The 27306-nt window shown below is 32.8% G+C and overlaps 1 protein-coding gene across 3 annotated transcripts in view; it reads left to right on the top strand.

Annotated features, from left to right (window-relative positions):
* The window catches only part of GDAP2 (ganglioside induced differentiation associated protein 2), a 60953-nt gene that overhangs the window by 13176 nt on the left and 20471 nt on the right, over positions 1 to 27306 (top strand). For all 3 annotated transcript variants that reach the window (XM_012549663.3, XM_012549662.3, XM_003769846.4), the window contains 7 exons: positions 4839 to 4915; positions 5527 to 5686; positions 6153 to 6309; positions 17664 to 17740; positions 20432 to 20508; positions 22012 to 22151; positions 25326 to 25380. In XM_012549663.3, the coding sequence (XP_012405117.1) occupies positions 4839 to 4915; positions 5527 to 5686; positions 6153 to 6309; positions 17664 to 17740; positions 20432 to 20508; positions 22012 to 22151; positions 25326 to 25380 (743 nt within the window). The remainder of the gene's footprint in view (positions 1 to 4838; positions 4916 to 5526; positions 5687 to 6152; positions 6310 to 17663; positions 17741 to 20431; positions 20509 to 22011; positions 22152 to 25325; positions 25381 to 27306) is intronic.

Genomic DNA, 27306 nt, shown 5'->3' with positions numbered 1-27306 from the left:
GAGTCAGAGCTGAGGAAGGCGGCCACAGAGGAGAAACTTGTTGAATTTGTTGTTCAATCATTTCTCTTCATGACCTCGTGGACTACAAACATACTGATACCATCTATAGGGTTTTCTTGGTAAAGAAACAAGAGTGGTTTCCCATTTTCTTTATAGAAGTTTGAGTGACTTGCCTGGTGTCACACAGCTAGTAAGTATCTGAGACTAGAATTGAACTCAGGTCTTTCTTACTTCAGGTTCAGAGCTCAATGCAATGAGCCATCTAGCTGCTTCTGTTTACCCTTTAAAATCTAACTCAAATGGTTGTTCCTTTTTGAAACCTTTCTGGATCCTCCTGCTCCATTTCTAACTTTTTTTTAACTTTAGATACCTCGTGGCTACTATTTTATATGTCTCAACTATGTTTGTGAATTATCTTAGATTTTTTGTGTGTGATATTCTACTAATATCCTTTAGACTCCACAAGTTCCAAAGACCATATCTTGTCTAAATTTTAAATCTCAGTGTTTAGCATAGTGTTCCACATATAGTAGGATCCTAATAAATATTTGTTCAGTGAAATAAATTTGAATGGAAATTTGCTAAATGAATTAAATACATTTGAGTTCAAACTTCAAGAAAGGTAGAAGAGAGGTTTAAGTTTTCTTAATTTTGCCTAAATATTCCTAAATATCTCTAAAAAGTTTTTGTGGCTTTCCTATCCCCATCCCTTTTCCATCTTTAAATTTGCTAAATAAAATTCTGTCAAGGAAGAATATTTTGATTAATTCCCCGCCCATGATGAAAATCTACTCATTTTTTATTACAAAAAGATCTGTGATGTGAAGAATCAGTCTAGTTCTTTGTGAGTAGCAAATGATAAAATTCCTTTTTTTTTAATTTTATTTTATTATGGATATTCATGATGAGAATATAAAGTTTTTTAAAGAAGATTATGACATATTGGGGAAGATATTCAATTGGGGAAGATCCCTTTGGAAAGGAATTCAATTTAACAAACATTTTTAATTTCTAAAATTTTTTTTCAATTATAAGTAAAAACAATTTTTAACATTTTTTTTTTATTTTCATTATCAAAAAATTCTCTCCCTTTCCTTCCCTCTTCTCTCCTCATTGAGAAGGCAAGCAATTTGATATAGGTTATAAATGTGTAGTCTTGCAAAACATACTTCCATATTAGTTATGTTGTGAAAGAAAACACAGAAAAAATAATGATCATAAAATCTAGAAAAAATATTTTAAAATAAATATGCTTCAAACTCCATCAGTTCTTTCTCTGAAGGTAAGATAGTATTTTTCCTCAAGTTCTCTGTAATGTTTTTGGAAACATCTTTGGATGTTTGTATTGCTAATAATAAAGTCATTCACAAGTTAATAATAGTATACACAATATTACTTTGTACAGTGTTTTTCTGGTTCTACAAACTTATATCACTTTGTATGTGCCTTTCTAGGGTTTTCTGAAAGCATCCTGCTTGTTATTTCTTATAACACAGTAATAATTCATTACAATTATATATCACAACTTGTTTAACCATTTCCTAATTTATAATTTCCATTTTTTGCCACCATGAAAAGAGTTGCTACAAATATTTTTGTACATGTAGGTCCAGATTTTAACATTCTATTTACATTGCCACCTACCTGCCCCCAATTATGCTGATAGTTTTGCTATTGTTGAACTAGTCCTTTGTGTCATAAAAGAAATTTGGTAGAAAGCAATCGCCTGTCTTTTTTTAATAGTTTATGTAATATTGAAATGAGTTGTTCTTTAAATGTTTTATAGAATTCCCTTATCTATCCATCTGGTCCTGGGGATTCTTAAGGACCTTATTGTTGACTTATTTGATTAATTTTTCTAAGATAGGATTATTTAAGTATTCTGTTTCTTCTTCTGTTAATTTTGCATATTTATATTTATAAATATGCATCCATTTTATTTAGATTATCAGATTTGTTGACTTGTAATTGGACAAAATAACTTAATAATTGCTTTAATTTCAACTTGGTAATAAATTCATCCCTTTTATTTTTGATATTGGTAACTTGAGTATTTTCTTTCTTTTTTTAAATCAAATTAATCAATGGTTTATCTATTTTATTGCTTTTTCTTTCATAAAACCAATTCCTAGTTTTATTTATTAGTTATTAGATTTCTTGCTTTCAGTTTTATTAATCTTTCTTTTGATTTTCTGAATTTCCCTTAAGAAAGCTTTTAGTAGTTATTTTCTTCCCATGTAACAGTGTAAACAGTTTAATCTTGTTGATTCTTTTGTGATTTCTTTTTCCTATTTATCTTTTCATACTTCCCAAGTCTTCATTTGAAAGAAAGACTTTTTTATTCAGCTCTGATCTTTATATCTAGTCTTGAATATTTCATTTACTGTATGAAATATTATATTCTGTTTTGCTGGGAACTTGATTCTTAATTATAACCTAGTTCCATTGCCTTCTAGTTGTAATTCTATATTCCACATACTCTGATCCTTTAATGTAGAAGCTGCTAAATTTTGTGTTATCATCTTTATAGTTCCACAACATTTGAATTGTTTTTTGTTGTTGTTGTTGTTTGTTTGTTTGTTTTTGGCTGCTTGCAATATTTTCTCCATGACCTGGAAACTCTGAAATTTGGTGTAATTTTCCTGGGAATTATTATTTTTGTATCTCTAAGTTGGTGATCAATTGATTCCTTCAATTTCTGTTTTCTTCCCTACCTTCAGGGTAATTTTTCTTGATAATTTCTTGAAAGATGATTCTTAGACTCTTTTTTTAAATCATGGTTTTCAAATATTCTAATAATTCTTAAATTATTTTTCCTCTGTTTTCCGAGTCAGTAGTTTTTACAGTGAGGTATTTTACATTTCTTTTGTTTTTTTAACTTTTTTTTATTTTATTCTATTATTAATTGATGTCGCATGCGAAATTTTTCTTCTGTGAGCTTTTGTACCTCTTCCATTTGGCCAATTCTACTTTTTAAAGAATGCTTTTCTTCAGGGAATTTTTCTTAATCTTTATTTATTCAGCCAGTTCTGTTTTGAAAGTATTCTGTTTTTCAGTGAATTTTTTTATCTCTTTCCCCACATTTGACCTATTCTGTTTTTTAAAGTGTTATTTTCTTTAGTATTTTGTGTGTGTCTTCTTTACCAAGCTCTTTGTTGACTCTTTTTTCATGATTTTCTTGCATTACTCCCATTTCTTTTCCCAATTTTTCATCTATCTTACTTGATTTTTAAAATGCTTTTTGAGCTCTTTCAGTAATTCCTTCTAGGCCTGACACCAATTTATATTTTCCTTTGAGACTTTGTATGTAGTTGCTTTAACATTGTCATCTGTGTTTTCATTTTCTTTGTCACCATAATAACTTTCTGTGGCCAGGTTCTTTTTGTTTATTACTTTTTCCAGCTTATTTCTTGACTTAGAATTTTATGTTAAATTGGGCTCTGCTTGAGTTAGAAGATAAAGAGAGAAGACTGTCCCAAAGTTTAGGTTTATGTTGCTGTTTTTAGAGCTAGTTCTGGGGGTCTGTAGGTTCTCAGAAGTGGTATGATCACTCTTCTCCTGGCCTTTGCACTGGTCTGTGAGTGACTATCAGCATTCTTTTATTCCCTGAAAATGTGTACAGGATCCCTGTTTCTACCAGTGCTCATTCTCTTCCCAGATAATGTAATCCAGAGCTACATATAGACAATGTGACAAAGCCCTGCACTTGTACCAGCTAAAATTGGCTTTTGTAATCTCCTTCTGAGTTGTCTGACCTTCTTACCATCTATAGGCTGAGAGCTCCCTTGATTCAGTTGCCCCTAAGCCCTGTCTCTACTCACCCTAGGAAGACAAACCTTTCCTGCTGGCCTTATAAGTTGTCTTGGGCTGGAAAATTAATTTGCCCTATCCTTTCGTGGCTTCTGCTGCTCCAGTATTTGTTTTGAGGTATTATTTTAAAGTTGTTTATAGGGAAATTTTGGAGAGCTCATGTCTTTATGCCATTATCTTGGTAGTCTACCTCCTTAACAAATATTTTTTAAATACATATAATGTATAAACATTATGCTGGGTGCTTATGATACAAAGATAAAAGCTACATAGTTCCTGCCTTCAAGGAGCTTTCTTTGTACCTGGGGAAACAGCATGTACCAACACATAAGTAAATTTTAAAAAGAAAAGAACTCTTAACAGCTGGAAGCAGAGGTGTAAGTATAAATATAAAGAGATGTCAGAAAAGGCCTTACATGAGTTTTGGCAATTTATCTGTCCTTTTAAAAAAAAAAAAAAACTGCTTTCTATGAGGCAGAGAGGTAAGCAGGAAATTATGAATGACAACTTGTGCCAGAGGCATAAAAGAAAGAGATTTTTGTAGACAGGGAATGACTGGAAGTCTGGTTTGATTAAGGGTGTAGTGGGCAGGGAGCTAGCTATAGGATGTCCCAAAAATGTTAATGCACATTTGTAGCTGAATACATCGAATTTTTAGTCACCATTTTCCCTTTCTTTAAAAATTTTCTAAAAAGCAATTTTGCCATTTGCTGTTCAGTAAGACCTTTAAATTCATTCTTCATGAAGCTTTAATTTCTTAAAACAGTACTAAGAGTTTTGAGATACCCCCTGTATTGTTCTTTTGGAGTCCCAAGTTATCTAGTTACTAAAAGCCCATATGATTGACTCTGAGCTTTTTAGGAAACTCCAGAATTCTGTTCTTGAGGGAAGCATATGAATAAGCCATGTATAGAATATAACTATATATATTAATTATATAACAGACTATAATCTTTTTTAGGGTAGACTTATCTTTCCACATTATGGTTTCTTGCCTAATAGAGTCTTTCTAATTCTTTTTTCCATAGGCACAGTGAGAAGATTCCTAGAAATTCATGGGGAGACCATTGAAAAAGTAGTATTTGCTGTTTCTGAGCTTGAAGAGGTATTTTACTAATTGTATCATAAGGTCAGAACTCTTAAGAAAATAAACAGTTGTCTTGTGATAGTGTTTGTCTTATTGAAATGAATTTAGGAAGTGATAGCAGATGCCTCCTGAACATCTTAATATTTAATATTTACTTTTGCCAGTGAGTAGGACTATACAACACCTGTTGAACCTGAATGAAATTTTGTTTTGGGTAACATTTTCACATTTTAGCCCAATGATTTTAGGAAATGCATCAGTTCAATTTCAGTTTGAACTGACTTGTTAGTTTTTGTTTTGTTTTGTTTTTTTAAATTATGGTTACATTCAGAGTTAAGCAAAAATACATATTTGGTATTGGTTCAGTTCAAAGTTCAGATTAGTGTAACTAATTATCACTTTTACTTAGTCATCAGTTTGTTTCAGGTCTCTGCTTCAGAATTTACAGATACAAATAGAATTACGTGTTCATACATAATACACATGCATACCAAATATGTCTATATTTGTAGATGTAGTTCAGTCATGAATAAGCTGATGTATGTCAGTCCTCCCCCATTACTTCCTACCTTAATTGACTATATCTTCTTTGAAGAAGTAATTTATATTTACAAACTGTTTTCCTACAGGCCACCTACAGAAAGCTACTGCCTTTATACTTTCCAAGGTCATTAAAGGAAGAAAGTGAATCTTTGCCATACCTTCCTGCAGATATTGGCAATGCTGAAGGGGAACCAGTGGTACCAGAGCGACAGATCAGAATAAGTGAAAAGCCAGGTGCTTTGGATGGTAAGTTGAACAGTTAGCTCTATCTTGGGAACATTTGTTATCTATGAATTAATAAAGAATTAGATTTAAATCAGAAAGGCTGCCATCCCCTTTAAGAACCTAACTTACGATGTCACACTAAGCTTTGGATATTTATATTCAAATCTGCCTTATGTCTTACTTACATCTGCCTTTGTGACTTAGACCAGTGTTGTGATCCTGTTTTCTTGAACAGATTTCATGATTGTTATTATCTGAGACCTATATTAAACAAGATTTCCATATACCTCAGAGTTGAATTGCTTTTATTAAGTAAATTATCAATTTTACTTTCCTCTCTTTTAAATGAAAATTCTCAGCACAAAGTTTGGCTCCATAATTGGGTCCAAACTTAAAAAAAATAATATATATCATTCAATTATGCTAGTTTACTTTTAGCCTGGTTTCTTTCCTGAGCATTTTACCAACATAAATATTGCTGTTACAGACAACCTAGAAGAGGAAGATGAGGGCTTGGGAGCTGATCTCTCCTTTATTGGGTCTCATGCTTTTGCTCGAATGGAGGGAGATGTTGATAAGCAGAGACGACTGATCCTTCAGGGACAGCTCTCAGAGGCAGCACTACAGAAACAGCATCAAAGAAAGTAAGACTAATACATCAAATGTGACTTGGGGGAAGTCTCAAAGACATATACGCATGTTGCTTATTCTGTTAGTGAGAAAGAAAATAGTAAATACTATTAGACACTGTAGAGAAGTCAGGACTTTGATAACCTAGAAGAGCTCATTTTCAGTTGAAGTAGGGAAGAAAGGCACATTGTTATGAAGTTAGGAAATGAGTTAGGGTGAGAAGGAACCCCAAATATTAATTATCTTCTCTTCTGATAGAACCTATGAATTCACTTCATCATCTAATGTAGAGCATGCAAAATTATTTTCTCCATACAATAGAAAAGTATTTTTCCTGACCCTTATTAAATGTTCTATCCTTAACAAGAGTTCTTCATTTCCATCTATTAATCTTTGGCTCAGCAACCTAAATGTTATATTCTCTGACACCAACTTCTTAACTAGCTATTGCTTTTGGTATCTGACTTCTTTTTCTGAAGCCCCTACCTGCAATCAGCAGCAGGATGAAAATAGCACTCTATGACCACTACATTTTATTTTTGCTCGAAGTTTCATAATCTACAAAAAGATGTTCTTTAAATTCTTTTTGGCTAGATAATTTATCTGAAGCCCTTACCTGCAATCAGCAGCAGGATGAAAATAGCACTCTATGACCACTACGTTTTATTTTTGCTCGAAGTTTCATAATCTACAAAAAGATGTTCTTTAAATTCTTTTTGGCTAGATAATTTATCACTGCACTGAGTCACCAGAAATGGATATTTGGGGCTAAAGGGAGGTTAATCCTTCTCCATATCTTTTACAGGTTCAATGACCTTATTCCCTACCCTGCAACCATGGGTTTTCCCTAAAACTCTGGCCTGGATTCTTTTTTCTTCTCTCTCTACATTCTCTGCCTTGTTAACCTTACCCACTCTAATGGGCTTAATTATCATCTTTGTGCAAATGATTGTGTGTGTGTGTGTGTGTGTGTGTGTGTGTGTTATTCTAGGTTTTGACATAACCAATTCAGTTATCATCAATAAAGAAAATTAGAGAATCATCATCTGCAAGGAATCCCTCTTTTATGTAATCTTGACATATTGGTGAAAATACATATGCCTTATTTTATGAACTCATCAGATATGAACAATTAGAAGGGTTGTTGAACAAGGTCATCTGTTATAGTTTCAAAGATTTCATAATTTTTCCATAAGTATAGGAGAAAATTGGTTGGAAAGGAAAACCTTTAAGATGGTATTTGGCTCTTTCAAATCAAATTTCTTTTCTATAGGCATTAAACAATAGAATTATACTCAACATATTTTATATGAATATTTTACCATAAATATGTCTCTGAGTAACATGTCACTCAGCAGAAAGTAAGTATATTAGCAAGTTATTTATACAAATTTGCTGAGATAATCTTGTCTAGGCTTTCCCCTATTCTCACCAAAAGGAACATTTACTGTATAATAGCTTAAAATTATTGACTTAAGTAAATGTTACTCCCCTTTATCATGCCACAAATTTCATATACTTTGTAAGACTGTTGAATGAACTCTCAACTTTCTCTTCTCTGGATGATCTGACTATTATATATCCTACTTTCTTGACTCTAGCTAATTTTTATATTTCTGAATCCTTCCAGTTTTCCAAGGCTCTCAGAACATCATGATGCAAATGGAAAAATAATTTTGCAGTTCCTTACATATGATATATTTCTGTTTGTACACCCAGCAAAGTACTTGCTTTAAAAATGTGAATGCTACTCCTTTATTAATTTGTGTTTCACTTGAGTTTCACTAATGCATACAGCTTTTATTAGTATAAATTGTATGTAACCAGCCATTTCTTTATCTTCTGTTAGGTTCAATAGATTAGTTATTAGCACACTTATATTTTACCAAATGGACCTGTTCATATAAAAATCTTTAATTCCATTTCCACTTTGGTATTTGGTTTTTATTATGTTTTAATCATACAGAAACATTTAAAAAGCCTCTAGATGGCACTAGCAGATAGCTTCATATATTCTTGGATTCTTTGAAGGCCTCAAAAATAGGAAAATTTGTTACCATTGAATTTCTAATCTTCTATTTGTGTTTTTTCTATGTAAAGTTTTGAAAATTACAAAATGTATTCTAAATCTCTTCACATTTATTATTTTTATGTGTTGATTTGGGTGAATAGCTGACTGTCTTCTCTTGAGTTTTCTCTCTCATCTGTGTCTCCTTGGTTCCAGCTTAAATCCCACCTTCTGCAAGTATCTTTTCCCTTGATCTTAGTGCCTTCTTTCTAAGATTATCTCCAGTTTTTTCTTTGTATATTTTGTTTGCATGCAGTTTTTCTCCCCTATTAGACTAGGGAGTTTCTCGAGAGCAAAAACTATTTTTTTGTCTTTCTAGCTCCACTGTGCCTAGTATCTTAGTAAGAGATGTTTGATAGATGTTTCTGGACTTACTGACTGATAGCATCTCTAAGTTTCATCTTGAGCATTTGTAAAATGAAAATTGGTTTCTGCTTTATCTGGAGTCCTGTGGTGTTAAGTGACTTGCCCCCATGGTGACACAACCATTAAATGTCAAAGAGCACTTGAATCCAGATCCTCCTCACTTTGAGCCTAGCTCTCTGTCTATTAAGCATTTTGCCAAGCATCTACAGCATTTAGTACAAATAAGGAATCTTCTAAAGTATTTGAATACATATTTTATGTTTCCATTGACCTGGAACCAGCTACCATATTTTGCATAATTGTAACTTCAAATAGTGCTTTATGCTAATCAAGACACATCTATAAAAAGGTGCTGTAATAAATTTGAATAGTGATGACATTTGATGTTCATAATATCTGAGTAGATTATCCCAAATACTTTTTAATTAACTAAAATGTAAATTTTTCCATGTCTAAAGAAAAAGGATTTTCAAGTAATATTCTTAGAGGAAATGAATCTGTTTTATCATTAATAGGTCTAAAACAGGCCACAGAAAACAATGGCACTTTTTTCAGACTGGTAGTAGGTTTACTTTACTCCTTTTAAACATAATGACATTTATATTCACAACATCATAAATCACACTTTGTAATATATGTATTTCTCCACAAGATTTTACTTAGTACCATTTCTTTTCCATAGCTGAACAAATCAGTCATGTTATCTATAAATTCACAGTGAATAAATCTACATTCCTAGAGGTTTTATCAATTTGTACAACTGATTAAGTGCATGATTTGGGGCAAAATGTAGTTACTTTCCAGCTCTTAATTTCTCTATCAGCAAAGCGGGAATCATTTTTCTTGATAATAGGATTTTTTAGACTCTCAGCTGAAATGTATTCTATGTCATCATTTTTCCCTTTTGTTGATACTTCTTGGCAGTTTCAAGAGCCTGATAGCTCTGGTTTATATCATTTGTCATTTTAGACACTAGAAATATGCCAAAGGAATGATTCTTTAGCCAGAGTTTGTCCTGAGGCCATTTAACCTAGCACTTAATTTGTTTTAAAATCATTTTGTTCCACTACCTCTTAATTTCTCACTTTCTGTCAGGGAGCTTTAAAGCAGCTGGAAGAAATGGGCTTATATTGCACTAGTATTAAAAATGTTGTTGTTTCCACTACACTGAGGAATATTGTTCATAATTCCTTATCTAAATTTTCTACTTTTGTAGTCCTTCACTTGTTATTGCCCCTATGTGAATTAGTGTCTAGTGTAGTACAGTTGACATCCTGTGTAGGACGATATTAGCTAAAATTCAATAAATTTCTGTAGGCAAATGATAGAAGCCAGTCTTTGTGGATTAATATTTTAATGACTATGAGTTCATCATTGTGGGTACTCCCTTCAGCTTGTCTCATTGTATGCCATCCATGCCAACTCATCTCATTCAACTTTTGTCTTTGTCTTCTCATAAATCTTCCCAAGAGAATTAACCCTAACAGGTCTTTTTCTAGGGCTTTAACATTCTATGAATATGAATATAGCACTTGGCTTGTCGGTTTCTTGGTTTGTGTCATTTTCTTTTATTGTTATTATTATTATAGCTTTTTCTTTACAAAACATATACATGGGTAGTTTTTCAACACTGACCCTTGCAAAACCTTCTGTTCCAAATTTTCCCCTCCTTCCCTCCCACTCATTCTCCTGGATGGCAGGTATTCTAATACATGTTATATCCAATATATGTATAAATATCCATACAATTATCTTGCTGCACAAGAAAAATCGGATCTAGAAAGGAAAAAAAAAAACTGAGAAGGAAAACAAAAATGCAAGCAAACAACAGAAAGAGTGAAAATGCTATGTTGTGGTTCACATTCAGTTCCCATAGTCCTCTTTCTGGGTGTAGAAGGCTCTGTTCATTACTGAACAGTTGGAACTGGTCTGAATCAATTCATTGTTGAAGAGGGCCACAATCTTTCAGAATTGATCATCGTATAATCTTGTTGCCATGTACAGTGATCTCCTGGTTCTGCTCGTTTAGCATCACTTAGTTCATATAAGTCTCTCCAAGCCTCTCTGAAATCATCCTTTTGGTCATTTCTTACAGAACAATAATATTCCATAACATTCATATGCCATAATTTATTCAGCTATTCTCCAATTGATGGACATCACTCAGTTTCCAGTTTCTAGCCACTACAAAAAAAGCTGCCACAAACATTTTTGCACATTTGGGTCCCTTTCCCTCTTTCAAGATCTCTTTGGGATATAAGCCCAGTAGTAACACTGCTGGATCAAAGGGTATGCACAGTTTGATAACTTTTTGAGCATCGTTCCAAATTGCTCTCTAGAATGGTTGGATTCATTCACAGTTACACCAACAATGTATAAGTGTCCCAGTTTTCCCATGTTCCCTCTTATCTTTTCCTATCATCTTAGAAAACTGAGATGATATTAGTTGTTTATTTACAAAACAGAGTTTTGTGTCTCAGAGTTCTTAATTTGCATTTCTGTGATCATTAGTGATTTGAAGCACCTTTTCATATGACTAGAAATAGTTTCAATTTCTTCATCTGAAAATTGTTCATATCCTTTGATCATTTATCAATTGAAGAATGGCTTGAACAATTATAAATTTGAGTCAATTCTATATATTTTGGAAATGAGGCCTTTATTAGAACCTTTGAATGTAAAAATGTTTTCTCACTTTATTGCCTTCCTTCTGATCTTATCTGCCTTAGTTTTGTTTGTACAAAAACTTAATATAATCAAAATTATCTATTTTATGATCAATAATGATCTCTAATTCTTCTTTGGTCAGAAATTCCTACCTTCTCCACAGGTCTAAAAGGTAAACTATCCTATGTTCTTCTAATTAATTTATAATATCATTCTTTATGTCTAGATCATAAACCCATTTTGACCTTATCTTGGTATATACTGTTAGGGGTGGGTCAGTGCCTAGTTTCTGCCATACTAGTTTCCAGTTTTCCCAGCAGTTTTTGTCAAATAGTGAACTTTTATCCCCCAAATTGGGATCTTTGGGTTTGTCAAACACTAGATTGCTATAGTTATTGACTATTTTGTCCTATGAACCTAACCTATTCCACTGATCAACTAGTCTTTTTCTTAGCCAGTACCAAATGGTTTTGATGACCATTGATTTATAATATAGTTTTAGATCAGGTATAGCTAGGCCACCTTCATTTGATTTTTTTTTTTTTTCCCCCATTCGTTCCCTTGAAATTCTTGACCTTTTGTTCTTCCAGGTGAATTTTGTTGTAATTTTTTTTAGATCAGTAAAATAGTTTCTTAGAAGTTTGATTGGTATAGCACTAAATAAATAGATTAGATTAGGTAGTATTGTCATCTTTATTATATTCGCTCGGCCTATCCAAAAGCATTTGTTATTTTTCCAGTTGTTTAGATCTGACTTTATTTGTGTGGAAAGTGTTTTGTAGTTTTGATCATATAGTTCCTGACTTTCCCTTGACAAATAGATTCCCAAATATTTTATACTATTGACAATTTTTTAAATTTCTCTTTGTATCTCTTGCTGTTGGATTTTGTTAGTGATGTATAAAAATGCTGATGATTTATGTGGATTTATTTTGTATCTTGCAACTTTGCTAAAGTTGTGGATTATTTCTAATAGCTTTTTAGTTGATTCTCTGGGGTTCTCTAAATATACCATCATATCATCTGCAAAGAGTGATACTTTGTATTCCTCATTACCTACTCTAATTCTTTTCATCTCTTTTTCATCTCTTATTGCCAAAAGCTAACATTTCTAATCCAATATTGAATGGTAATGATGATAATGGGCAACCTTGTTTCACCCCTGATCTTATTAGGAATGGCTCCAGTTTATCCCCATTATATATGATGCTTAAATAGATGCTCCTGATTATTTTAAGGAAAAGTGCATTTATTCCTGTACTTCTAGTGTTTTTAATAGGAATGGGTATTGGATTTTATCAAATGCTTTTTCTTCATCTATTGAAATAATCATATGGTTTTTGTTTATTTGGTTATTGATATAGCCAATTATGCTAATAGTTTTTCTAATATTGAACCTGATCTGCATTCCTTGTATAAATCCTACTTGGTCATGGTGTACTATCCTGGGGATGATTTTCTGTAATCTCTTTGCTAATATTTTATTTAAGATTTTTGCATCAATATTCATTAGGGACATTGATTTATAGTTTTCTTTCTCAGTTTTCGTCTTACTTGGTTTAGGTATCAGTACCATGTCTGTGTCATAAAAGGAATTTGGTAGGAGTCCTTCATTCCCTATTTTTTCAAATAGTTTATATAGTATTGGAGTTAATTGCCCTTTAAATGTTTGGTAGAATTCACATGTAAACCCATCTGGCCCTGGGAATTTTTTCTTAGGGAGTTGATTAATAACTTGTTCTATTTCTTTTTCTGAAATAGGACTATTTAGGCAGTTTACTTCCTCCTTTGTTAATCTGGGCAGTCTATATTTTTGTAGGTATTCCTCCATTTCACTTAGCTTATCCAGTTTGTTGGCATAAAATTGGGCAAAGTAACTCCTAATTATTGCTCTGATTCCTCTTCATTGGTAGAAAGTACTCCCTTTTCATTTTTGAGATTAACAATTTGATTTTCCTCTTTCCTTTTTCTAATCAAATTTACTAAAGGTTTATCTATTTTTTTCATAAAACCAACTCTTAGTTTTATTTATTCAGTAGTTTTTTTAGTTTCAATTTCATTAATCTTTTATTTTTAGAATTTCAAGTTTGATATTTTGAAGTTTTTAATTTGCTCTTTTTCTAGCTTTTTTAGCTACAAGCTCAATTCATTGATCTTCTCTTTCTCTATTACATGCAAGTAAGCATCTAGAGATATAAAATTTCCCCTTATTACTGCTTTGGCTGCATCCCATAAATTTTGTTATGTTATCTCATTATTGTCATTCTCTTGGATGAAATTTTTAATTGTGTCTATGATTTGTTCTTTCACCCATTCATTCTTTAGGATGAGATTGTTTAGTTTCCAATTACTTTTTGGTCTATTTTCCCCTGGCTTTTTATTGAATATAATTTTTATTGCATTGTGATCTTAAAAAAAATGCATTTACTATTTCTGTCTTTCTTTATTTGATTTTGAGGTCTTTATGTCCTAATTTATGGTCAATTTCTGTATAAGCTCCATGAACTGCTGAGAAGAAAATATACTCCTTTCTCTCTCCATTCAATTTTCTCCAAAGATTTATCATACCTAACTTTTCTAGTATTCTATTTACTTGTTTAACTTTTTTCTTATTTATTTTGTGGTTCGATTTATCTAGTTCTGAGAGAACAGGTTGAGATCTCCCATTATTATAGTTTTTCTGTCTATTTTTTCTTGCAGCTCTCCTTTAGGAATTCCCATGCTATACCACTTGGTGCATATATATTTAGTGTTGATATTTTTTAATTGTCTATGGTACCCTTTAACAAGATATAGTTTCCTTCCTTATCTCTTTTAATTAGATCAATTTTTGCTTTTGCTTGATCTGAGATCGGGATGGCTACCCTGCTTTTTTTACTTCACCTAAAACATAATAGATTCTGTTCCAGCTTTTTACCTTTACTCTGCATGTATCATTCTGCTTTAAATGTGTTTCTTGTAATATCATGGGATTCTGGCTTTTAATCTAGTCTACTATCTGCTTCCGCTTTATGGGAGAGTTCATCCCATTCACACTTAGTTAAAACTAGTAATTCTGTATTTCATGCCATCTTATTATTCCCCAGATTATACTTTTCCATTTCCTTTTCCCCTTTCCTTCTTCTCAGTATTTAATTTATGAGCACTGCTTGCCTCAAGCAGCCCTCCCCCTTTAAAATCCTCCCCTTTCTTATACCTTTCCCCTACTATTTCTGTTTTCCCTTCTATTTAGCCTACCCCCTGCTCTTTTCACCTTTCCCCTTCCTCTTTTCAATAAGGTGAGAGAAATTTCTCTGTAAACCAAATATGTCTAATATGTTTTCTTTGAGCCAAATCTGATGAGGGTAAGATTCATACAATGTTCATCCCCCTCCTTTCTTTCCCTTAAATGTAATAGGTTTCCTTTGCCTCTTCATGAGATGTAATTTCCCTCATTTTACCTCCACTTTTCCCCTATTTTTGATACAATCCCTTTTCCACCTCTAGTTCCTTTTTTTATATTACAACTTTAAAATCAAATTATACATGCACTCTCTTTATATACCCATAACAGAAATACAGTTCTCAACAGTTCTTTTTAACTTTCTATGCTTCTTTTAAGCCCTATATTTGGGCTTTTTTGTTTGTTTGTTTGTTTGTTTAGCTCTGGTCTTTTCATCAGAAAGAAATAAATGGAATTCACTGTTTCATTGAATGCCCATCTTCTTCCCTGGAAGAAAATACTCAGTTTAGCAGGGTAGTTTATTCTTGGCTGCATTCCAAGTTCCTTTGCCTTTTGGAATATCTATTTCCAGGTCCTTCAATCCTTTAATGTGGAAGCTGCTAGATCTTGGGTGATCCTTATTGTGGCTCCTTGGTATTTGAATTCTTTTTTTCTGGCTGCTTGTAATATTTTGTCCTTGGTATGATAATTCTGAAATTTAGCCAGGATATTCCTGGGAGTTTTAATTTTGGGGTCTCTTTCAGGAGGTATTCGGTTAATTCTTTCAATGGCTATTTTCCCTTCTGATTTTCTGTGACATCAGGGCATTTCTCTTTGATAATTTCCTGAAAAATAATGTGTAGGCTCTTTTTTTTGTTATGGTTTTCAAAGAGTCCCATAATCCTTAGATTGTGTCTCCTAGATCTATTTTCCAGGTCAATTGTTTTCCCAAGTAGGTATTTTACTTTTTTTTTATTTTTTCATTTTTTGGTTTTACTTGACTCTTGATGTTTCATTGAGTCATTCATTTCCATTTGTATTCTGATTTTTAGTGAATTATTTTCTTCATACTTTTTTTTTTTACTTTTTGTATTTGTCCAATTGAGTTTTTAAATGAGTTGTTTTATTCTATGGATTTTTTTTCCAGTTCACAAATTCTATTTTCCTGGGAGTTTTTAACCTTTCCATTTCACAAGTTCCATTTTTCTGGGAGTTGTTTTCTTTTTCCACTTTATCAAATCTATCTTTTAATGAGTTATATGCCTTTTCTAAACCCTCTTGCAAAATTTTCCTTTCCTTTTCCCATTTTTCTTCTAGTTCTCTTTTCAGATGCTTTTTAATTTCTTCTAGGAGAACCTTGTGTGATGGGGATCAGGTTATATCACCTTTTGGAGATTCATCTAGCCGACACTCTGCTTTTAGTCTCGTCAGGGTTTGAAATCTGTTCTCTTTCACTATAGAAACTATCTATAGTTAGAGTTCACGTTGCCTTTTTACTCTTTTTTTTTTTTTTTAAGTTGGGATCTGCTTTTAGGGCAAGGAAGGTTATCTAAGCTTCCTCTATAGGCACCAGCAGAGCAGCAGAGGCTGTGCTGGGATCATGCTGATTCACTCCTGGTTCTGGGTGGGTAGCCAGGTCCCATGAGACTGCAGCCTTTTGGGGTTCACTCTTTACCTTTTGTGTTTGTGTTGGATGTTTTATAACTTCTCTGGTGATCTACTGGCTTGCAAAACCAGGGCAGAGAAGCCAACATTGTGGTAGAATCCTCCCAGTGGATTCTCTACCTCATGGAGTCTGCACGTCCTACAGAGACCATACCCCACTCCGGATCTGCACAGTGTGTGCGCTCGCCTCTATGTTCTGCCTGCCTGCCTGCGCCTGGCCACCTCCAGTGCCCCACCAAAACAAACCTTTTCTGGCGATCTTCAACATTCTCTTCTTCTGTTAATTTACTGTGTTCCCAATATTCATGGAGTCTGCCATTCTAGAACTAATTCAGGGGCTGATTTTGGTAGTTAGTTGAGGATCCAGGGAAAGAAAGAAAGAAGCTTGTGTCTTCTCTGCCATCTTGGCTCTACCCCCATCTCATTTTCTAATCAAAAATTTCCTATATGTAATTTTATTGGTGATATGTTATAGCCAACTTGTACCCAGATTACATCTTTCTCCATTGCCCTTCCACCTTTTTTTTTTTAGTAACTTAAGAAAAAATTGTCTTCCCCTCCATTTCTTAATAATTACTTTTCTTCAAAATCCCAAATTAAATCTTATGTAAATATACATATATAGCTAAATACTTATGTACATATATACACATATCTATATATGCAGACATATTCATATGTAAACAGAGGCTCATTGTACCCATGAGCAATTACTGTTTCTCCAGCTGTTTAAATCTGTCTTAATTTCTGCGAATAGTGTTTCATATAGCTAAATTCTTATATCCCTTTTTGATTCTGGGAAAATGCACTCACAAGTATTTTTAAAGCTTTTAAAGCATTTATTTTGAATGGGATTTTTTTCTAGGTCTTTTTGCTGACTTTTCTTGATTATAATATAAGATTACTGATAATTTGCTGACTTTTCTTGATTATAATATAAGAATTCTGATAATTGGTATGGATTTATCTTATATCCCACAACTTTACTGAAGTTATTATTTCAGTTAATTAATTCATGTGTTCATTAACTTTCACTAGTTTTCTCAGTACATCATCACCATATTATCTGAAGAAAATGATAATTTTTTTTCCTCTTTGCCATTGTTTATCTTCTCAATTTCATTTTATTGTCTTGTTGCTAGCATTTCTAGCTCCATGTTAAATAATATTGGTATTAAGTAAGATTTCCTTGCTTTTGTCTAATCTTATTGGAAAGGCCGCTGACTTTTTTTCATTATATAGAATATTTTCAGAGCTTTGGCTTTTCCAAAGGAATATATTTTTTAATTAACAATTTGATCAAGATAAGAAGCACTTAGTTGAGAGTAACATTGTAAATTTAGCATATGCTATTATTGGGTATATTTAGACTAATACTAATATATCCTTTATTTCTTTAGTTATAATCGCTGGCTGTGTCAAGCAAGAGCGGAGGATCTATCTGATATTGCTTCTTTAAAAGCCTTGTACCAAACAGGTAAGTTTAGGCACTTGGTAGATTGTTAGATCCCAGTATTTTATTTGAGTATAAACTTTTTTTTGGATCTTCCTCCAATTTATCCATTTTAACCTCAGAGTTTAAACCTTGTGCCTAATAGTTGTATATCATTTTTACCTTAAAAGCAGATGGGGCCTGCCACCATGGACATTAGTCAGGCCAGTGGTTTTATCCCTTCTGTCATTTATGGGAGCTTAGGATTTAGGGAGGGAAATGTGGCCCTGTCTCTCTGCAAACTCATGTGCTCAGATTCTCACGAAAGTGAATAAGAAGGTACATTCTCTGACCTACAAAGTCTTTAGCAACAATTTTATAAATGAAAAGAGCAGAACTTTAAAAGCAGAGGATGCAGATTCAAGTCTCACTCATGCCACTCATTAGTCATGTAGTCTTGGACAGATTACCAGAGCACTCTGGTCCTGAGTTTCTTAGAAAAGGTTATAGCTAAGGTCTCTTCTTGTGCTTCAGTCTGTGATCCTGGACCCATTTAAAGTTTTTGAAACTTTTCTTAAGGAAAATAATTCCCTTAAATAAAACACCTTTCAAAATATGAGAGGTATCATTGGAGGATAAAGAAGCTAGCCTTGGAGTCAGAAGTATCTAGGTTCATATTTGGCCTTTCACTTCATATCCTCATCATCATAGCTAGTATTTTTTATGACTTCTGTCATGTGCCAGACTCTGCATGAAGTGCTTTTCAAAAATCTTATTGGATCCCAAACCACAACCTTGAGAAGTGAATATTATTGTTATTCCCATTTATAATTGGGTAAACCGAAGAAACAAAGGTTATATAAATTGCCCCTACATTAGATATGTAGCTAATAAGTGTCTGAGGCAGGATTTGACCTCAAGACTTTTGCCTTATGGGGAGGGGGGGTAATTTGTGCACTTTTGGATAAAGTCTAGATCCAAAAAAATATTGACAGGCTAGAACTATGGACTAACTCTAGTAAGAAGAAATTTTAATAGCAATAATTGTGAAGTCTAAAATAAAGGCAGGTAGGTAGCACAGCAGATACAGTGCCGGAGCTGACATCAGCAAGACTCCTTTTCTTGAGTTCAAAACTGGCCTCTTGACACTTATTAGGTGTCTGTCATTGGACAAGTCACTGTTAGCTTCAGCTTCCTCATCTGTAATATGAACTGAGAAGGAAATGTCAAACTGATGGATATCCCACGGAAAATGTTGGTGTTAGTTCACAAGGTCATGAAGAATTGAACATGATCAAATGACCAAATAGCCATCTCTTTGGTAAAGATGACAATTCTGTAGTGCACTGCTCATACCTCACCAAATCTGGAATGTTTGGGGATTTTTGGTTTGTTTGTTGGTTTGTTGTTTTTTTTCATTTTTGAATGCCCTCAGTTTTAGGACATTGATATTTTGGAGAAAATGTTTAGAATGGGGCAACCATGTTTATAAATACCTTCAAGTTCATACTAAGTGAGGATTGGATAAAGGAAATGAAGATATTCAACTTGGAGAAGAGAAAGCTTGTTTGTCTCTAAAAGGAGGACCTACCTAGAGAAATTGATGTAAATTGTAAAAAGGGAAATTTATGATTGAGATAAAGAAAAATTTCCTAAAGATCAGAAGTATCCCAAATTGTAAATCACTGCCTCAGGAACTTAGACGTTACCTTTTCCTTAGAGTTCTTCAGAAAAAGACTGGATGATAAAATATATGTTAAGGAAAATATTCTTTGGGAATGAATTAAAATAAATGGCTGCTGAGATCCTTTACAACTCTGAAATTCCATAATTTACATAAACAGTCTAAATGTTTTAAAAATCTTGTATGACATGATTTGAAACTTTTTGTTCCTAATGAATTTGGCTTCTCAACACTGGTCTAAAGAATATAAATTATTGGAAGAGGGCAATTAAAAGAATCTACTAAGTTATGTACTATTGAACTCTGCCTGGAAATATAATTTACAGTCTTCAACTCTAAAGTGGTCCACCTACAAAATGCAGATCATATTGCACTGCCTATCCAAAAAAATTATAGATGATCCTTCTGAATTTCTTTGGCTAAAAAAATGTGTTACATTGAAGCAAGTAATGAGCATCTCAAAATTTAGCAAGTCTGGCCCTTAGGCAATAGGTATTGCTTCTGTCATAAGGTCTACACTGGACCCTTTCTGGTTTGATCAAACCTGAGCGAAGTTTGTGTCCTGCTACCCTAGCATTTCAGGAACTGAAGATTACCTCCACACTCTAACGATGCATCAGAGGAAAAGAAGTTCATCCTAGAACTAGTAATAAGCTGAAAATAAATTGTTGAGGTGGCTCCGTGACATAGTGAATAGAATACAATACTTGGAGTGAGGAAGATATGAGTTCAGATTTTGCCTCAGAACATACTAGTTATGTGACACTGGGCAAATCACTTGACCTCTCTCATCCTCAGTTTCCTCATATGTAAATTGTACTGGGAATCTAAAGAAAGGCAGAAGACAATTTTTGTTCTTAAGTAGCACAAAATCTAATGGGGATCACAGCAAGAATTTAAATTTTGTACAAACAAGCTATATGGAACATGTTCTTCACAGGATTGTTGAGAGGATCAAATGAGTTAACACGTAAAATGCTTTGCAAATCTTAAAGCACTTTATAAATACCAACTTGGTAGTATTATTGTTAATGCATATTCTCCGTTTGTAGGTGTAGATAATTGTGGTCGCACTGTGATGGTGGTGGTTGGAAGAAACATTCCTGTAACATTAATAGATATGGACAAAGTAAGCTACAAAAACCTATCCTTTTTAACTAATAGTGATGTTTATGGAAAATATATTAATATTCATAAATTATATGCCCATTAATTCTAATGCCTATGGCAGAATTGTTTGTCTCTTTGAGGAATAGTCTAAGTTCTTAGTGTATATAAACATGTCAATTTTGACATTATACTATAATGAAAATTAAAATATGAAGACCTTTGCAGTGAGATATATACATATAGATATAGCTTTTGTGTGTGTGTGTGTGTGTGTAGATTCATATACACATACATTTACATATATATATATGTGCAAATACTTTGCTATTGAAATGAGATAAGCCTATAGTTGAATATTTGTTTGTTGTGTAATTTTATTATCTATGCAGATCTTACCTGTTTTAAAAGATTTATGGTCAATTTTTAATTATTCAAACAAATGAAAGGGAACTGGACATATGAATAATCTGAAATATATACTTTTAAATTTATATTTGAATTTTTGATAAAAATTCACTCAATTGAACAAAATAAATGTATATGTTGAAAACTTGACTTCATAGTTATTTAAAAAATTTTTGTTGATACATTTCATTTTCACAAAATAGTCATTTTTTTGTGCTCTCCAAAATTAATTCTCCTTTTTGAAAAAGAAGCATGCATAGCTGATAAAGAGCCTATATCTAACAAACTATACAATATTCTTATTAATAAAAATTTGAAGCCCATTGTTCCCACTCCAGATTGGTTATTTGATCTTTTTTCTTGTTACCAGCATAAACAGAACTGGTCTGTGTCCAAATCACAGTAATTCCTTAAGTTGTTACCCCTTTGCTTTTTCTTTTTTTTCTTTCTTTTTTTTTTTTTTGTCATGCCTTACCTTATCCTTGCACTTGTTTTAAATATCTTTTAAATTTCATCCTACTTGTGAGAAAACATTTGTCTTAATTTTACTTTGTAATGTCAAATCCTACTTTTCTAAGGTGTTAAAAATCTCAACTTAGCATCTACAGGTTCAAGTTGATTTCAGTGTCATAATTAAAGATCATAAATAAGAACTGGCCCCAAAATGAGCTGATGGTGCCAATTGGTATGTTCTTTTATGGTAGCAATTGGTCCCATAAGATCCATAAGGACACTTAATAGAAATGTAGAACATTTAAAGGATAAAAAAGGATTTGAAAAATAATTCATTGGAGGAAAATGGCAAGAATGGAATTTTTTAGCTTACTTAAGAAAAATGTGGTTAGAACTCAGTAACTTTTCAAATATATGAAATTATTGTTTCAACACCAATAAGAGACTAAAAAGAAATACATTGTAGTAGCATGTGTGAAAGTTGTTAAATATTGGAATGGTTTTTATCCTTGGGGAGAGTTAAAAGTACATTTGATTCATCTTGGCTTAATTGGATGACAGAAGCTATGTAGGTAACACCTCAAGGCTTTTAAGTGTATGTGATTTTGTTAAAATGGATTGTTCCAAAAGTGACCTTTATTTTTCCCCTTATTTCTTTTTTCAGGCTTTGTTATATTTTATCCATGTAATGGATCACATTGCTGTCAAAGAATATGTCTTAGTATACTTTCATACACTTACTAGCGAGTACAATCACCTGGACTCTGACTTCCTGAAGAAACTCTATGATGTTGTTGATATCAAGTTAGTCTCATTTATATTTTGATGAAAAAGGGGTAATTGGACAACAGTCCTTGTCTCTTTCCCTCTCTTCTTTCTTGTTTCCTCCTTCCCACTTTCTCTCTCATGAAATGATCCCCTATATTATTTTTTAGTCTAAAACTACTTGACTTTCCCCATGTGACAAGAAGCATACTATATAAATAAATGTGTGCACACACACACAGGTATGTGTATCCGTGTGTCTATTTACATAGAATGCATTAACCTCCCTTAATATGAAGCCCTCTCCCCAATATAAATTGAAGTGGAAGATTTTTAGAATTCAGAATTTTTACTAAAAATTAAAACTACAATTACAAAGTTATATTGATAATTTTTATTAATTGTTTATATCTGACATTAGTCAGTGTATATTTATTAAGGACCTACAAGGTGCCAGATATTGTGTTCAGCACTTCAGCTACCAATGAAAGGCAAGAAACAATCCTTATTCTAAAGGAGCACAAACAATGTGAAGGCAACCTGAAAACAACTATATATAAATATCTATACTGACTTTAAGGAGACATATTGTCAGTTCACTTGACAGAGGAAATTGTTAACAGTGGAACTATTGAAAAAGTAGTGTCCTGCTTTGGGAGATGTCTAGATCTCCACCACTCAAAGTGGTGAAGCAAATAACCACCAGACAGAAATGTTTTAGAAGGGATTCCTGCTTTGAAAGGGAATTGATTGAGACCACAAGCCCTCAGAGGCCCATTACAATTGTTTAGGTATAACAACATTCACTCTAGTGTCTGAAAAAATAGAATATTCTGTATCTAGAAAAGTGTGTGGGTCTGTGTCTGAGGGTATCTGTTGGAGGTGGGCAGAAAGAGATTCCATTTTTGTGACCTAGCTAAAAAAATTTTCTTCTGGTACCTGACCCCATTAAAAACTACCATATTGAAATGTAATACTGTTTTCAGATTAGAGTAGCAAGGATTTAAGTTCCTCTGTCTGTTACATACCCACAAAATAACTGTAATGGACAGCCCATTTTCTCTATTGTTATCTTCACAATGTTAAGAGAAAGCAAGAAAGGACCCTGATTTGTTTAGTAGATAGTGATCTACTACAATAATCTAGTGGCCATCAATGAGTGGCCATTAATGAACTATGATCTGTTGTTGATAGGAATAGATACATTGATGCGATCACCTATTTGAGCATATAAGATCTGGTAATAAAGAATGTCATCAGAACAAAGATAACATTAAATGCTTTTCTTAATATTTAGAATCCATTTTACAGATGGAGTCCAAAAAGCTAAAATACTTGGATAAAAACATAATGCGTATCAGTAGAAAAAAGTATTAAACTTTGAAATTTCTGCTGCCCTATCTTGACCTAAAATTTCATCTGTGAAATTGATGAAAGATCCCATTTAAGGTTAACTCAAGCTATTGCAGTAACCTGCTGGTAGATCTGTTACTTCAAATTTCTCCCCACCTCAATCCATACTCCAATCACTAAAGTGATTTTCCTCAATTGCTGGTCTAACCATATTATTTCCCTACTGTAGGTTAACTCAAGTGTCTTCCCGTTGCTTCTAAGAATAAATACAAAATGCTCTGCTTGGCTTTCAAAGCCTTTCATAATCTAAAACTCCCACTTTTTACAGTTTTCTTACACCTTCCTTTCCAACAAATACTCTTTAGTCCAATGACAGATTGTTCCACAAACAAGACTTATCTTTTCAGCTCCATGTATTTTCTCTGGCTTAAGAAGTGCCTTGAATTTCTCAAGCCTTGAATGTTGTTCTCATCTCCTATCTGCTGACCTCCCTGAATCTTTTTAGATCCCAAATGAAAATTCATCTTCTACAAGGAAACCTTCTCTAATCCTTTTTAATTCTAGTGTCTTTACTCTATTAATTATTTCCTATTTATCCTGTATACAGTTTGTTTGGATTGGATAAGTTTGTTTACATGTTATCCCCCCATTAGATTGTAAATTTCTTGATAACAGGGACTACCTTTTGCCTCTTTTTGTATCTGCAGATCTTAGCACAGTGCTTGACACATAATAGGTATTTAAAATGTTTATTGATTATTATTGATCTTCATCTAAGCTAAGGTTGGGGAACATCTATCCCACAGGCTATATAAAACTCTTGAAAACATTTGCAAAGGAAATTGCAGGCAATGATGAGCTGAAAGTTAGTATAACAACCTCCCACTGCCCAAGTTCTATAAGTTGATAATTTTGTATGGCCTTCAAATGATGTTGTAAATATTCAAATGACTTTTGGCAGAAAAAAATAAAAAATCTTTCCCCACTCATGATCTAAGTGTTTAAAGTAAAATATAAAATGAGAGATCTAGCTGTGGCAGAGAACCAGAATTCTAGTTCCTGTTACTTTTAATGAACACTAGCACCTTGGCCTTTCTAAGCCTCCTTGTATTCTCTTCTATAAAATGTGACAGTGTGATTAGATATCTCTAAAGTCTAACCCAGGGGTCCTCAAACTATGGCCCACAGGATAGATGTGGCAGCTGAAGACGTTTATCCCTCTTACCCAGGGCTATGAAGTTTCTTTATTTAAAGGCCCACAAAACAAAGTTTTTGTTTTTACTATAGTCCAGCCCTCCAAAAGTCTGAGGGACAGTGAACTGGCCCCCTATTTAAAAAGTTTGAGGACCCGTGGTTGTAATCCTGTGGTAATTTGTCTATAATTAGTTATTTATGATCATTGCCTAAATGATTAATATTTTGGATGCTTTAAAACTTGCTTGTCATGTTTTTAAGGTAAGACTGATCATTCTACCTAAACACACTCTCCTCTATCTTCTCCATCCTTCCCTTCTCCTCTTTTATTCTTTCTCCTCATCTTTTGACCTATTTTCATTTTTGCCTATGATATTTCAGGATTTTTTTTTTTTTTACAGTAGGTCCCATATAGTTTGTCCCATTCCCATATGGAACTAACAGAGTTGGAATTTATATCTAATATAGTCCTATAAAAGAGTCTTGAGAAAAAGATCTCAAAATAGCCTTCCTTATCATTTAATTTAATGTCTTGGCTTGAATCTCAGTGACATAAGCCAGAGCTATGAAAAGTTTTTTTCTTTCAGTGTTTAAATGTCTTTAGATATTCAGGAGGATCATTACAATTTTACGTGACTCACTGATCTTTTTCTCTTTTTAAATCAGATACAAGAGGAACTTGAAAGCAGTTTACTTTGTCCATCCAACATTTCGATCAAAGGTGGAGTATATATTTACATATGTACACACACACACACACACACAGAGAAATATTTTTCATCATTATTACTGTTATGGTTGGCACTGTTTTCCTTTGCTTCTTAAGTGAATGTTTGTAAGTTCCCCACTATTACAATATTTCTTATTATTGCATAGTGTAACAATTGACATCTGCATGAGTACCTGCATATTTATGAGTGAAAAATCAAGTAATGATATTGTTTTCCATATTATGAGCCTGAAGTTGGAGATAATTCATAAGACTGAAGAAATTGTGCGATTGATTGCAAGGTTGTAGACACTGACATATATTAGGCAACGTGGCAAAAGCTATAAAATGCAGAGTTTGGAGTCAGGAAAACTTATTTAAATTAATCCCTGACATTTACTAGCTTGGTTTGACCCTAAGTAAATCATTGTCGGTCATCAGGCATGTATTAAGTACATATTGTGTTTCAGAAACTATATTAGGTGCGGGGCTGTAAATACAAAGAATGAAACCATCCTAATTTGCAAAGAGTTTACATTCTATTTGAAGCAATATGTGATTATATGTATATATGTACAAATGTGTGTGTATACATGCAATTGTCTTTTGGTACAAAGTATATGCATATATCTACACACATGCCTGTATGCACATGTACACATACACATATTTGGGAGAAAATACCTTCTCCCCTAAATTATATTTTATTTAACTATTCTGTGTGTGTGTGTGTGTGTGTGTGTGCATGCATGCACATGCATGTGTATAAAATGTATATATTTTTATTTATAGAGAGAAATCTGAGTCTCAGTGTAATGATATGATATTTTCTATGACCTCCCCCCAACAAGTAGTATCATTTCCCCCAAATTATATTTTATTCAACTACTTTGCTTTGCATATATATATGTAGTTTATATGACATATTATAATATATAAAAAATATATAGTAACATTTATATTACTATATGTGTATTTTATAATAGTGTTATGTGTCAATTAATAACAATGATATATCATACAGAATAGTTAAATAAGATAACTGAGAAGCAAGTACTGAGGCAGTCAGGAAATATAAAAACATTAATCTCTGTGAACCTTGAGTTTCTTATTTATAAAATGGGGGTAATAATATCTTCTGTCTCATAAGGTAGTTAGATTGAAATGAATGTATGTTAAATTATGTAAATGTCAGTCATTAGATTTCTTTAATCCATTTAACTGGAATAATCCCCTGTACTTTTGGAAATCCAACTCTGGACTTCAGAAATATTTATTGCAATCGAACTTGTAGTTTTTTCTGTGATTTTGGCTCTTACTGAGAAGACTTTGCAGTGGTATGTGACTTGATGAAGTGAACACTGTGTCATCCATAAACAGGAGCATCCAGAAGAACCCACCATCTCTAGGATATCACTTTCAATTTGGACTTTGTATCAAATGAGAGTAAACAACCTTTACAGTCTCTGCCTTCCTGTTTTATGCATAACTTGATGTTAAAGAATCATTAATAAGAATCATCAAACAAAATTAAACTTTATATAATCTTTCAAGGAATCCTGTATGATTTTGACATATGCACAGGTAACTTTTTTGTTGAAGGAAAACCTTTGAAGGAGCATTTTATTCTACTTATTCAAATTCTTTTTTACAATATTCAGCAAATAGCCTAGGAGTCTTGTATTCTCTAATCTTTTCAGTCATAAAGATAAGGTTTGCTATTGTCTATGATTTGTGTTTACCTTTCTTAAACCTTTACTTTTAAGGATGTTATTCAGAGATGTAAAAATTCTCAAAATTTTGTCATATGGGGAAAATAAGTATGTGAATTAACGGTTGTTAACATTTTCCCTAGTCACCCACTTTAAAGTTTTGGGGTTTTTTTTACCCCAAGCTTTTGGTTCTTCCCTTTTTTAGATGTCTTTTTATATGACAGAT

This window comes from Sarcophilus harrisii, chromosome 4 (genome assembly GCF_902635505.1).
Source record: "Sarcophilus harrisii chromosome 4, mSarHar1.11, whole genome shotgun sequence".
Lineage (NCBI taxonomy): Eukaryota > Metazoa > Chordata > Mammalia > Dasyuromorphia > Dasyuridae > Sarcophilus > Sarcophilus harrisii.
Note: the sequence above shows the minus strand (reverse complement) of the source record. Positions and strands in the feature narration are given on the sequence as shown.